The following is a 13,464-nucleotide window of genomic DNA, read 5'->3' as shown; positions in this document are numbered from 1 at the left end:
GAAGTAGCCATGTAGGGGTGTGAGCCCGCCTTTCGGCATATGTACAGTGAAACCTGTGACTAACGACCACCCCTTGGGGCCAGAGAATGCGGTCTTTAGTGGCAGGTGGTCCTTAGTTAGAGGTTCGCACCGCACAACCATAATTATAATGTGAGACTGTCCGTGCCTGGCAAAGTGGTCTGTAGTACCAGGCTGGTCGATAGTCACGGTGGTCTTTAGTTACAGGTTTTACTCCGTGTGTGTGTGTGTGGTGTGTGTGCATGTGTGTTTCATGACGTCCTGACTATCACCATGATCATCTAGTCAGGCCAGTGGTAAGTCCTTTTGTGCACCACTCCATGTACAGTGCAACACATAGCTGCGTTTCCTCAGACCAGGGAATCGTACTCCTGTCCATCGCTGAAGCGATGATAGCGAACAAGCTATGTTAGACATAGCACATTTTGCTGGAATTACACCACTAAACAGCTTGCAAGGCTGATGAATTGACCGCCACTAACCAGGACTCAGGAGCTTCATGAGTGATAATAATATTATTATTGACAGTACAAATTGTAGTACTAAGTTGAACTCGGATGGTGAGCTAATATAATTATGATGAAGAAAGGAAATGGACAAAATGTTACGAGTTATGACAAACTGTCCACCAACGTAACCAGATCTTACACAACAGAACAACAAGGACAATCAAGGCTCTTTTGCTGCTACTTTAAGTTTCATGCTCACGCAATCATCAGGCGTGAGCATTAAGCGGGATTCACAGAAGCTTTTTTGCGATGCGACACGCGATGCGACGCGATCTGCGATGGATGCGTGCGATGCGAACTCGCGAAATACCATTCACAGAAGAAGTCAGCGATGCGACAAAGTTTTGCTGATTTGGGTACGTCACCATGATATTCGCGCGGTTTGACACAACTTGTAAAAATTTATAGGCAACTCTTGCACCTTTGTACAACTTTGCTGTAGAAAAGGTCAAAATCGTACACCAAATCGCTTGTCGCATCGCATCGCATCGCAAAAGTTGAGCCAAGCTCAACTTCTGCGATGGCCTGCGATGGCCCTGTTGCGGCAGTTGCGTGGGGTCCGCGATGGTTGCGATTTGGGGATTTCCCGGTTTCGCGGCTGTCGCATCGCGTGTCGCATCGCAAAAAAGCTTCTGTGAATCCCGCTTAAAACTCAGTTAAAGTAGCAGCAAACAAGCCTTGATTGTCCTTGTTGTTCCGTTGTGTATTACGCTCTGCCTTTGTGGTGTTGAGCACTGTCAGCACTCTGGGTACATCCTTCGGTAACCAGATCTTATAATTATCGCACAAAACTGACAAGGAGTACTGAGACATTCGGCGACCGGACGCCTAGCTCCAAACACTTCTCAAGTTGGAAGGTTGTTGGTTTGCGCCCTGGAGAAGTGTTGGAGCTAGGTGTCAGGTCGCGGAATGTCTCAGTACTCCTTGTCAGTTTTGTGCCATTTTGTCGCACTCTCTGACGGTATAAGATCTGGTTACGTTGGTGGACAGTTTGTCATAACTCGTAACATTTTGTCCTTTTCCTTCCTTCATTATCATGATTATTGTAGTACATGTACGGTACTACTAGTACTATTGGTCACAGTCTAGATTATGATAGTCGGAGACTGTTGTGGACCGTCGTAGACATGGCGAAAGCCTCGGAAACTTACTTGGCAGCCAGGGCCACTCCGCACCATGACCATGATGAACATGGGATATGGACATGCATGGCACGGAGCTGGCACAGACTCAGTGAGTGCGTTCGATTATACACTTGAATCGATTCATGAATCCATTCGCATGCATTCAAGTCGTTCGATTTCATGTCATGAGCCCTGGAATCGATTCGGAATCCATTCACTCTATTCACATGGGGTGATGTGAATAGCGCGAATCGATTCAAGAATCGATTCGTGAATCGATTCGCGTGCATAATCGAACGCACTCAGTGCCAGTGGGAGTAGTGGGCTTTCACGACTCCCTGCTCTGCACCATTGCCATTGGCAATGTATGCCACCATGGCACAGTGCCAGTAGGCAATACAATAGCTGTACAGCTGTACAGAGACTGACACTCCCACAGATCCGTTTTCGACCCGATCTGACGATCCGTGTGACTGTCTGTCCTTGGTGTCCGTGTAGATCTACCACAAGTAGATCTACCAGTCCACGGATGGTCTAGATCCGTCCGACAAACCACACTTCTGAAGTAAGTAGTTACGGTACTACAGTTGAAAACTGCACAAGATCTGCACCGCGCGTGTGCTTGCACTCCGATGCCTCACACTTGTTCCCGCTCGAGGAGCTGGCGCGAGTGAACCAGGGTGAACTGAGCCTCAGAGTCAGAGGTGTAGATCTACTACTAGTAGATCTTCTACCAGCATTTTTCGTTTCACTTGACGTTGGGTAGATCTATGAGTCGCACTCTGCTCCTCCGGGCGAATTTTCTTCGTGGTAGAAGGTGGACGGAAACGGGGAAAAGAAACAGCACTGGGATATGCAAGTGATGAAGCTAAAGATGAGCACAATGTCCTCCGCCCCACACTAGGCTACAGTAGAGACAATCCAGACACCATACATCGGTTATCGCGGCAAGTGCTCGTTGTCACGGTGCGACAGGAACGAAACTGGACGACACGATGCATGGAGAAAAGACGTTCTATCTCACCGTTTGGGATTGTCATAGCGACTCTCCTTCGCCAGACTCCGACTCCGAGGCATGGACATCATGGCATCAGGTCACCTCCCCGACTGATAATGTGACTGAGCGTGAGAGCTGGCAGGGCAGCAGCGCAGCAGCACGGGCCCGGGCAGCAGTCTCTGAGCCTGGGCCCGAGTCGCAAGTATTAGTTGCGTTACGCAAGCTTTCGGCCATTGGCCAAGAGCGGCAGGATGATGAGCGCAGGGCGTACCGGAGGCTCCTGGCGGAAGGGTCAACTACGTGTCTGCTGTATGAACCGGATAGGCTGCTCTGCGGCCCGGGATCGGGAGACGATGCGTCAGGACAAGTGGAACACAGATACTGGAAATCAGGTGAGTTCAATATGACTTGTGTTGAGTTTCTAAAACGGGCCAGGTCTGCCAGCACTCACGATTAGGACAACGAAGTTAGTTGCTTGGGAAGGCATTGGTGTTGTGGGAAACGACGAGGGAGAGAGACGGAAAAGTGAGGGCCAAACGTCATGATGATCACACCGAGGAAATATTATTCTACTTCAAGAAGTAAATAGAGTGAAACAGCTGTCTAAGACGACCGCTCAAGGTACATGTACCTTTAAAATGTGGCCTCTGATACCAGGTGGTCGCCGTGTCCAGGGTCATGTGACTGGAAATAGCATCCCTTGGTCCTGGTTGCGGTGGTCTTCTAGGACAGGTGGTCGCCTTATCCGAGTGGTCGCCTTGACAGGTTTTACTCTAACCGTTGAAGAGCGCTAGCCCTGACCCCGGCCTTCGCTAGGCTTGTCGTCATCATGATCAGACGGTAGTATTTTGCTAGCCTAGCTGAGGCTGGTGCTCAGGTACCAGTATGTGAGTCACGTGTCATGCCGGGTGAATGTTTGCATACGCCTGACGCGCCGCACCTGACCGTACCTGTCCCGTACTGTATACCGTACCTACTATTTCATTGCTTTCTGTTTGCAGGAGGGCCACTGGTCTGTGCTGGCTGCATGGCTACATCCGGGATGGATGAGAGTCTCAATCTCGAATTCTTCCGATGCTTAGTTTGCCAGCGAAGTCCGAATGTAGATTTGTGTTATCAGTGCATGCATTCGGAATACCAATTTCAATGGACTCCTCAGTTGAGTGACTCTCAAGCATTTGGACAAACCCTAATGTATCACACCAAAGACCATGCTATGCAGCCTCTCTACACTATTCGACAAATGCGTAAGTTGCTGTGTGTGTGTGTGTGTGTGTGTGTGTGTGTGTGTGTGTGTGTGTGTTTGTGTGCGCGTGTGCGTGTGTGTGTGTGTGTCTGCGTGTGTGTCTGCGTAGTATAGTATGAGCGCATTTGTATGCTGCTTCCTTGTCTACTGATCTCCCCGTGACTTGATCAAGACCGTGTGTTCTTGGCAAGCTGAGCACTTTCTTCAATCCCCTTGTGCATTGTCCTGTCTGGTAACCCAACATAATCCTCTTGACAGACCATATCAAAAAACGCCACATTACAATTATGCAGAAGATCTTCAGATTGCCCAACTTTGCTATACAAACCAATGTACAGGATAAATGCGCTGGTACAAATGAAAGCAACTGGCCAAGAATACGTCCATGGAGAAATGGAGGTGGATGGGGGTCAAATTTGACTCGCAAACTGACATAGTCACATTCGACTACCAGCTGACATACGCAATGCACCTTCAAGCAATTAATTCCAGAGCACAGCAACGATTTGGCTTTCTCGAGAGTGCCTCTGCTATTCTGGAGCCTCCTGGTGGGCTTCAAGCTTACGCTGGGTTTGTTCTCCGACCCGTGCTTGAGTACCTTGCCCTGGTCTGCCGGTTTGATGCAGCAGCACCGTCATTGTACTTGGCCAAGCTCAACTGAATCGTGCAGCAATCTGCTATCCACACCATTGGGGTGCATTCATGCCTCTCCCAGTCTTTTTGCAATCTCTCCACCAGCTTCAAAATAATATCAACACTAAAGTTTGCCAGCATGCACTCAAAACAGCTGTCTTCGGGCGTTCCTTGCCAGCACCGTGGATGCATGGAAATCACTGCCTTATCCCATCCTGCACAAGCCTCCCACCTACAGGGCATGCACATACAGAATCCATCCCTGCAAAGATTCGCTCTACGCTCTGACCTGCTCAGCCCCCCCCCCCCCACGACGCACTTCCGTAACCGAATCAACCTGCATTAGCCCCTTCACTCTGCTTGTACCCAGCAAGACCAAAATCGCCTTTTGCTATTTCCATTTTCCTTCTGACTCTCTAACACACTCTCTCAACCCCTCTCTCTTTCTCTCCATATTTTTCTCTGTCTGTCTCTCCCCCCCCCTCTCTCTCTCCTCCCTCTCTCTCTCTATCTCTCTCTCTCTCTCTCTCTCTCTCTCTCTCTCTCTCTCTCTCTCTCTCTCTCTCTCTCTATCTATCTATCTATCTCTCTCTCTCACACACACTCTATACATGGTGCGTCTGGTTGGCTAGGAAGTGAGACCCCGGGTCGGTGGAGCAGAAAAATGAAAAAAATGCGCAGCTTTGCTTGCTATACCGGGTGCAAGTGAGGAAAAGTGGGAGCTTGTGTATTGTGATATCCTCTGCTATCCTCTGCTATCCTTCCAGACATCTTGTCTGGATTGTGCATGGTGATACCGCTCTTCTTTTTAAAGATATCGGCAGTGAGTAATTTTGTTGAAATTGGAAACAATCATATTATGTTTTCTCTATTTCTGTGATTCTAGTCGGCTTCTACCCGCAAAATGAAGGAAAATGGAGACAACGAGCAGATGGTCACAGATACGATTTTGAACTTCTGATGGAGCGAGGTGAAGAGCTGCATGCATGCCCAGTCTGCAGCCGTTTGGGTACGCCGAAAATCCGTGGTGACTATGCTTTGGTTGAACACCTGTTGTTCTGCCACTCGGGCCAATTTGATAATGAGGTGAGCAGCTTCTGTCATATATACGCCATGTCCAATGACAGCTGGCTGTTTCGGCCATCTAGGCCTCACGAAAAGTAGCGGGCGATGCATAATGCAGCGGCACTTAAGCAGCCCACCGAGAGTGCTCAACAAGGCCAATACTGCCGAGCGAAATACCCAATGCTGTACATTATATGTCGTACTGATGAGGCCTACAAGTATATGGCCGAAACAGCTTGCTGTCTACAGCATTGGGCAATCTCTGTAGCATAATTGTAGTTGATGCAGATGGACGGTAGGGAGTGGCGGCACCTTGTGTACAGCTGGCCTGTAGTTGTGCAGCTGGAGACCTACTTGAATCCAGCCTGCAAGCGGCACAATGTCACTAAGATGATTGTAATCCAGGAATGTGTCTGTGACTGCAACCCATTTGACCTGCCCACAAGTACGCTTTCCAACGGCCGTAAGAGAGTTGGAAAGCATTGTGTCCTTGTGCGTGGCCATGGCAATCATGGTGGTCCGGTTCGAGTCTGAGCAAAGCAGACGCAGGCCAACGGGGTTCCTCACATTGCAGTGGCCTGCTTTCCTGATGGGAATTCGCTCTCAGTGACAGCAAGGGGCCGGGTAATGTCGGGGTCAGTTGAAGGTGTAGGGGTATGTTGCAAGTGTCGCAGTTGTGTGAAGCCTGCTGGACGTTTGTTTTAGGGTATAGCTGGTGTGGTTGTTTGTCCGAGCACTTGTTGTATCATAGTGCAAGATATGTATTTAGCAAGAAGTATGTGTGGTAGTCAAGATAGGTGCGTTAAGCACAGTTTTATAAAGAAGAAAAATGAGAGAAAAGAGACAGGTCACGGTACTCAGAGTATGGTAATAACTTAGTAAGTACATTGAAGGCCATTGCCAGCCACTGGCTATGCTACTCGGTGCAGTGCTGTGGTGTGCTGAATGGGTGGAGCAGAAAGACTTTTTGTTTCATGTAGCACTCGGCTTGACTCACAGTGAAGTGTTTTCCTGCTAGCCGCTTACCAGCTGGCATGATAAGACTGTGGCCTAATCCTAACTAACTCGGCGTATCACCAGCACAGAGAGTGACCTGATGACTTAAAACACATTGTGTGATGAGCATGTTGTGGTGCTAGTGTTGCTCGTTGTGATGACACTCCTTTATCGATATTTTGTAGCTGTGTGGGTGAGTAGATAGCAGTTTACGCAGCATCACAGTCAACAGTCCATTTATCAGTCTTCATGTTCGTCATTTTTCAATTGGTTCAGTTTACAAATTGTCTTGGCTCTTGGTTCTTAGTTCTTGTCTATGTAATGATGAAAAGACAGTAAATCAATGGCCTGCTTTGTGTTCCTGCGTCCTGGGAACAGCTTGGCCATCACTCTGTTACAGTACATGTACTGAGTACAGTGTACACAGTGTACAGTGTTCTGCATGTTCAGTGTACGCAGTGTACTGCATGTACTTATTAACACACCTACCCAGGAAAAGTAACCACTGTACATATGTATACACAGGTGAGTTCTGAGTAGGATTCTGAGATCTGAGCAATTCAAAGGTTCGGGCAGCTGTTGCCGCAAACTGACCAGACGGAAAAGATGGTGCGTTAGTGCTGTGTTGATGTTGTCGTTGCCGTTGCCATTGTTGTTGTCGTCGTCGTTGTTGTTGTTGTTGTTGTTGTTGCTGCTGTCGCATTGCTGTTGCTGTCATGGTCGTCATCGCTGTCGTCGCCGTTGTCGTTGCTATGCAGGTATTGTGCCCATTTTGTGTGTCAGTAAACCACACACCAAGCGAGCCGATGCAGGACTGTGACCAACTGCTGGAGCATATGCACCTGTGTCATGGCGTCAAGGTTCCTCTGCATATAGTACCACCCCATGCCCAAAGAAACCACCAGATGGTTTCCAGAACTTCTATGAATGGCTCGAATGACATTACATCTGACGTAAGTAGTCTGCAGAGTTTTTTAAATGATTTTTTTAGATCAACGGCACGAGGGCATGCCACTGTCAGGCCTTCAGTTTTGGAGACTGACAACTATGTTATGTATTACAAGTCAGCCTTGTTTTTTAAGTAGGCACTTCCAACTTCTATGGAAACGCACTTGCAAATCCAGTAGTCAGTAGTGCTGAGGTTTGAAGCAGTCGAAGGGGCCATCCGGCGGCTTTATCGATAATTTTCACGGAACGAAAAAGTCTAGTTCATGACCCTCCCACACCCACCCTCCCCCTTCAACGAAAAATCTAGACTTCACAGCTAGAATGGGTTGATGTTTCAGCTATCTTTAACTTTCAAAGCGAAACTCTTCTCCGCTCACTCGCCCATAAACGAGACTTTTCTGGCAAGTGTCCACTGAGTCACAGACACACTGGCACATACGTGTACATGACATTGTATTGAACATGTTCTGGTCTACTTAACGTAACGTGCAACCTCACTGCTCCGCATCATCTATTGCTAAATGGTGCTCCGATCATGGGGTCGACATAGTGCAATGCGTCGTCTATGCATCAGCCTGCTTCAGGACTGCATATGCACGCGTGACTGTGGAGGCAGCCGACGAGGAGAAAGTAGCCAATAAGGCATTCTGGCCTGACATGCTTTCCCACACCATCCGACCCTGGCGCTTCAAAAGTGACAGCTTTGGCACAAGCACAAACGATGTCGCAACAGCTAGCGAATGATGGCCAATTCCCACCTAAATCCACTGGCTCGGCCCTACTACCCGCGCTGCCAGGAAAAGCTAAACTTGTTCTCCATTAACTGCCGCTTCGTTCTCAACAAATCCGCAGAATTGTCGGCTATTGCCGAGATCCACAGACCTGACATTATCTGCCTCAGTGAAACCTGGTTAGCTCCAAGTGTCGCTCTTAGTATCTCTGGATACACCACCTTTCGGCGTGATCGACCTCCTAACGAAAACAAGTCTGGTACCGCCTCCAGGGGATATGGTGGAGTCGCTATTCTCGTTCGTGATCATCGTTTCAGTTGTACCCAACTTCGCAACGACCTCAGTCGCCCTACCTGTGAAACAGTGTGGGTGGAGCTTAAACCTTGTTCCGGCTCCCCAAAGCCTATTATTGTCTGTAGTGCCTATCGCCCACCCTCTGCCAAAAGCACAGAGATAAATCACTTCTGTAACATGCTCACCGATGCCCTGGTCACTATCCCCATGTCCTCGTACCACGTCATACTGACTGGAGACTTCAACTGTAAGCACCAGCACTGGTGCCCAACTGACTCAACGTCCCCCGCGGGAGCTGCGCTCTACCGCCACCTCACCTGCTTCGGACTAGAGCAGCTTGTGAATACCCCAACGCACACAACACCTGCAGGGACCCAGTCGTGCTTAGACCTTCTCTTCGTCAACAACCCCCAGCTTGCAACGGATATTAACACGACTTGCGCTCTTGGATCCTCGGATCATCTGACCGTGTCATGTCGGTTCGAGCTATCACCATCGCCTGGCCAACATCTGCAGCAAGCACCACGCAAACATTTCCCTTACCGCTATCGTCATGTCCCCTCTCACTGCTGGGACTCTCTTAATTCCGATCTCTCTCATTGTGACTGGTCATTTCTACGCCCAGGCAATTCCCCAACTGTTGACGACGCAGTCGATCGATTTTCAATCGTCCTGGAACAAACCTTCCAGCACCACCTCACTGATTTTTCCACCCATTCTTGTCGGTCAAACACACGCACATCGTCTGTGACATCCAATCCACCCTGGGTGTCGACTGTCCTCGTATCTGCGGTGAAACGTAAACGAGACCTCTTCAGTGTCAGCCGAAAATTTCCAACACCTGTCAATATGGAGGCCTACCGAGCTCAACGCAACTTTGTCAAATACCTATCCCGTAAAACCTACCGCTCTTACATCAGCTCCCTCTCTGCAACAATCTCATCACCCAATCGTCCTTCTCTCTATCAGTTCATTCGCACCCAGCGTCCCAGTGTCTCTCGCGCCCCAATCCAGTACTTGATTGATCCTGATGGCAACCGTCAGTCTGAGGCAAAGTCCATTGCGGACACTCTGAACAAACAGTTTGTCTCTCCCGGCCTTCCCGACGATCCGAACTGGGTTATCCCGCCCCTACACCCAGCTCCAGAGCTGCGGGCTCCACTTCTGGAGGTCTTTACAACAACTGGTGTGGTCCGCAAACAACTGAAACGTCTTAAGAGCTGCAAGTCTCCTGGAAAAGACGGTATTCCAAATGAAGTCCTTAAACTGCTGGTGCCTTCCTTGTCGTATCCCCTGTGCTTGCTCTTCAACTTGTCATATCGTGCAGGAGTCTTCCCATCTGCGTGGAAATCTGCTATTGTTGTCCCGATCTTTAAGAAAGGACAACGCTCCCAAGCTGTTAATTACAGGCCCATCTCCCTCCTACCAACTATATCCAAGGTCTGTGAACGCATCTTCTATGAATCTCTCTACCACCATGTCACCCCTGCCCTCTCCTCTGCACAATCCGGCTTCTGTCGTGGCGACTCAACTACTTTGCAATTGATACGCTTAATCCAGGATATTTACGGACATCGTAACCTGAAGAAGCATGTAGGTCTTGTCTTTTTTGATCTGTCAAAAGCGTTTGATACAGTCTGGCATCGAGGCCTACTTGCAAAGCTTGAGTACATTTTTCTAGTACGTGGTACAGCTCTGCAGTGGCTGTCGTCATATTTGTCGTCCCGTCATCAAACTGTCCGTGTCTCTGCTTCCTTGTCCGATCCTTTACCTGTAGTGTCTGGTGTTCCACAGGGGTCCATACTGGGTCCACTCCTTTTCCTAACTTATGTGAACGATCTGCCCTCTCTAGTTCCAGACGTCAGCCTTTTTGCTGATGACACTGCACTGTTGTGCTCTGACAGCTCGCCGTCCAACCTCGTTACCTCCATGCAGACCGGCATTAACTCCACCATAGCATGGATGGAAGCTTGGAAGCTGAGGCCCAACATCGCGAAGACCGAAGCAATGTTCATCAGCCCATCGCCGCCTACTCAGCCGTTGCACTTTCCAGGAGCCAATGCTAACGTTAAAATTGTTCATGAACACAAACACCTTGGTGTTATATTCGACAGCCATATGTCCTGGTCCCCACAGGTCCAGTCAGTATGCAAGCGAGCTAGCTCCTCCCTTGGCATGTTGCAACCTCACTGCCACCATTTAAATGACCATTGCCGAAAATTGTTCTTTACGTCGTACATTCTACCTATATTTGATTACTGTGACACAGCGTGGTGCGGTCTGTCTCAGGCCCTTGTTCAAACTCTGGAAATACACCAGCGTCTGCTTCTAAAAATCCTGTTTCGCAAAAATCAAACATTCTCCTCCCAACGTCTCTACAGTTTAGCTTCAGTATCTCCCCTCTTAGAGCGACACCAGCAACATCTTTGCATCCTTGTACACATGATCTTATTAGACCTGGCTCCAAAACACTTTGCTAAGTATAACTGGTTTGTGTCCACCAGATCAACACGTCATTCCTTCTCATTACCCCGTGCCAATACCTCCCTGTTTCTGAAATCTCCTATCTTCTCTGCGTACACTCTCTGGTCTTCCCTGCCAACTAGCCTTAAAGCATGCACAGACATTAAGGAGTTCAAGCTTCAGCTTCTTCGTCCTAAATAATCTCACCATTTTCGTCATGCCTCCCCTTGCAGTACTCTCTTTGTTTCTCTCCTTATTATTCAGTTCGCCGTGGTTGGCTACCACCCGACTTCTCATATATATTGGCAGTCTTCTGACGAGCCAGGAGATGTTGAATTAATAATAATAATAATAATAATAATAATAATAATAATAATAATAATAATAATAATAATAATAATAATAATAATAATAATAATAATAATAATAATAATAATATTGACTGGTTTGAGGGAAAGAGACAAACGGGAAAAGTCTGAAGAAAAAATTGACTGTCACCACCAGGACTCGAACCAGGGACCCTCGCTTGTAGCCAGCGATGCTCTAACCACTGAGCTATGGTGTAGTCAATAATAATAATAATAATAATAATAATAATAATAATAATAATAATAATAATAATAATAATAATAATAATAATAATAATAATAATAATAATAATAATAATAATAATAATAATAATAATAATAATAATAATAATAATAATAATAATAATAATAATAATAATAATAATAATAATAATAATAATAATAATAATAATAATAATAATAATAATAATAATAATAATAATAATAATAATAATAATAATAATAATAATAATAATAATAATAATAATAATAATAATAATAATAATAATAATAATAATAATAATAATAATAATAATAATAATAATAATAATAATAATAATAATAATAATAATAATAATAATAATAATAATAATAATAATAATAATAATAATATTGACTGGTTTGAGGGAAAGAGACAAACGGGAAAAGTCTGAAGAAAAAATTGACTGTCACCACCAGGACACGAACCAGGGACCCTCGCTTGTAGCCAGCGATGCTCTAACCACTGAGCTATGGTGTAGTCGTCATCCCAGCAGAGGCCGTTCAACATTTTCTTCAGACTTCGTAACTCACACTTCCTGTGAATCCACACAGGCGGGTGGGACGCAGCCCTCACTGTAACCCACACACTTCACGTACAAACTAGTACGCGGGGAGCCCCAAGTCATAAAATATTGACTGGTTTGAGGGAAAGAGACAAACGGGAAAAGTCTGAAGAAAAAATTGACTGTCACCACCAGGACACGAACCAGGGACCCTCGCTTGTAGCCAGCGATGCTCTAACCACTGAGCTATGGTGTAGTCGTCATCCCAGCAGAGGCCGTTCAACATTTTCTTCAGACTTCGTAACTCACACTTCCTGTGAATCCACACATAATAATAATAATAATAATAATAATAATAATAATAATAATAATAATAATAATAATAATAATAATAATAATAATAATAATAATAATAATAATAATAATAATAATAATAATAATAATAATAATAATAATAATAATAATAATAATAATAATAATAATAATAATAATAATAATAATAATAATAATAATAGTGGATCAACGCCTACTGTGGATGGACCGGCTGTTGGAGTGCCTGAAACAGAGCAAAGTCACTGCACAAGGCAGACGCCTTGTTCGCCTTGTAGTAATTCCAACCCTGATAAGCTTGGAGGCATTCTAACCAATCTCAGTGAATCTGGTATTCTGGGCCCTGGTGGTTTGAGTATGGATCTGGAGTGGTCAATCAGGCACCTCTGCATCAATCCCAAAATAACCACACCTGGTGACGTTGCCAGACCTCTGAGCGGTGTTTTAGTTGGAGTACAGAGCTTGCAGTTGACAGGTCGGCCAAGACTCACTGTCCCCAGAAAGGTCCCTAGCCGTGCACTTTCCAGCAATGTTGCCTTGGTCAACGGTGGTATGAGACTGTTCCTGTCGGGTTTACCCCTACCTCTGTCTTTGGAATTCGCCAATCAGCTCACCTATGCAGCGGCGGTGCTGGTCTTGGTGGTGTCTGGTGTTGCACCTTGCCGTTTGAGTGGTGGTGATCATGGGAGGGAGACTGAGCCAGGCTGGTTGTTGCGGATACAACGCAAAATTGAGAATGTGAGAAAAGACGTGTCGCGCCTCACAAGTTTCACCCAAGCTGGAAACCCAAGATTGTTCACCAGATATCCTGTCAAGAGCAGTGATGAGGCCGCGGCTCTACTCGAAAGCAAGAAAATGGAGCTGCTGGCGCTTTCCGCCAGAATCAGACGGTATAAGGATAACATCAAGAGAAAACAACAGAATCAGGTATTCAGAGAGAACGAGCGCCAGTTCTACCGCTCTCTGGGGACACAGGAGGCTGACTGCAGTGACCAGACG

General features: G+C 46.6%; 1 protein-coding gene across 2 annotated transcripts in view; it reads left to right on the top strand.

Moving 5' to 3' along the window:
• Positions 1-2,324: 2,324 nt before the first annotated feature.
• The window catches only part of LOC135814428 (uncharacterized), a 44,694-nt gene continuing 33,554 nt past the window's right edge, over positions 2,325-13,464 (top strand). Inside the window, exons 1-4 of one of the 2 annotated variants that reach the window (XM_065327550.1) lie at positions 2,325-3,040; positions 3,650-3,895; positions 5,414-5,613; positions 7,347-7,541. In XM_065327550.1, coding sequence (XP_065183622.1) covers positions 2,647-3,040; positions 3,650-3,895; positions 5,414-5,613; positions 7,347-7,541 — 1,035 coding nt within the window. In that variant the 5' untranslated portion in view covers positions 2,325-2,646. The remainder of the gene's footprint in view (positions 3,041-3,649; positions 3,896-5,413; positions 5,614-7,346; positions 7,542-13,464) is intronic. The other variant, XM_065327549.1, reaches the window with a different exon arrangement.

This window comes from Sycon ciliatum, chromosome 4 (assembly GCF_964019385.1).
Source record: "Sycon ciliatum chromosome 4, ocSycCili1.1, whole genome shotgun sequence".
Taxonomy (NCBI): domain Eukaryota; kingdom Metazoa; phylum Porifera; class Calcarea; order Leucosolenida; family Sycettidae; genus Sycon; species Sycon ciliatum.
Note: the sequence above shows the minus strand (reverse complement) of the source record. Positions and strands in the feature narration are given on the sequence as shown.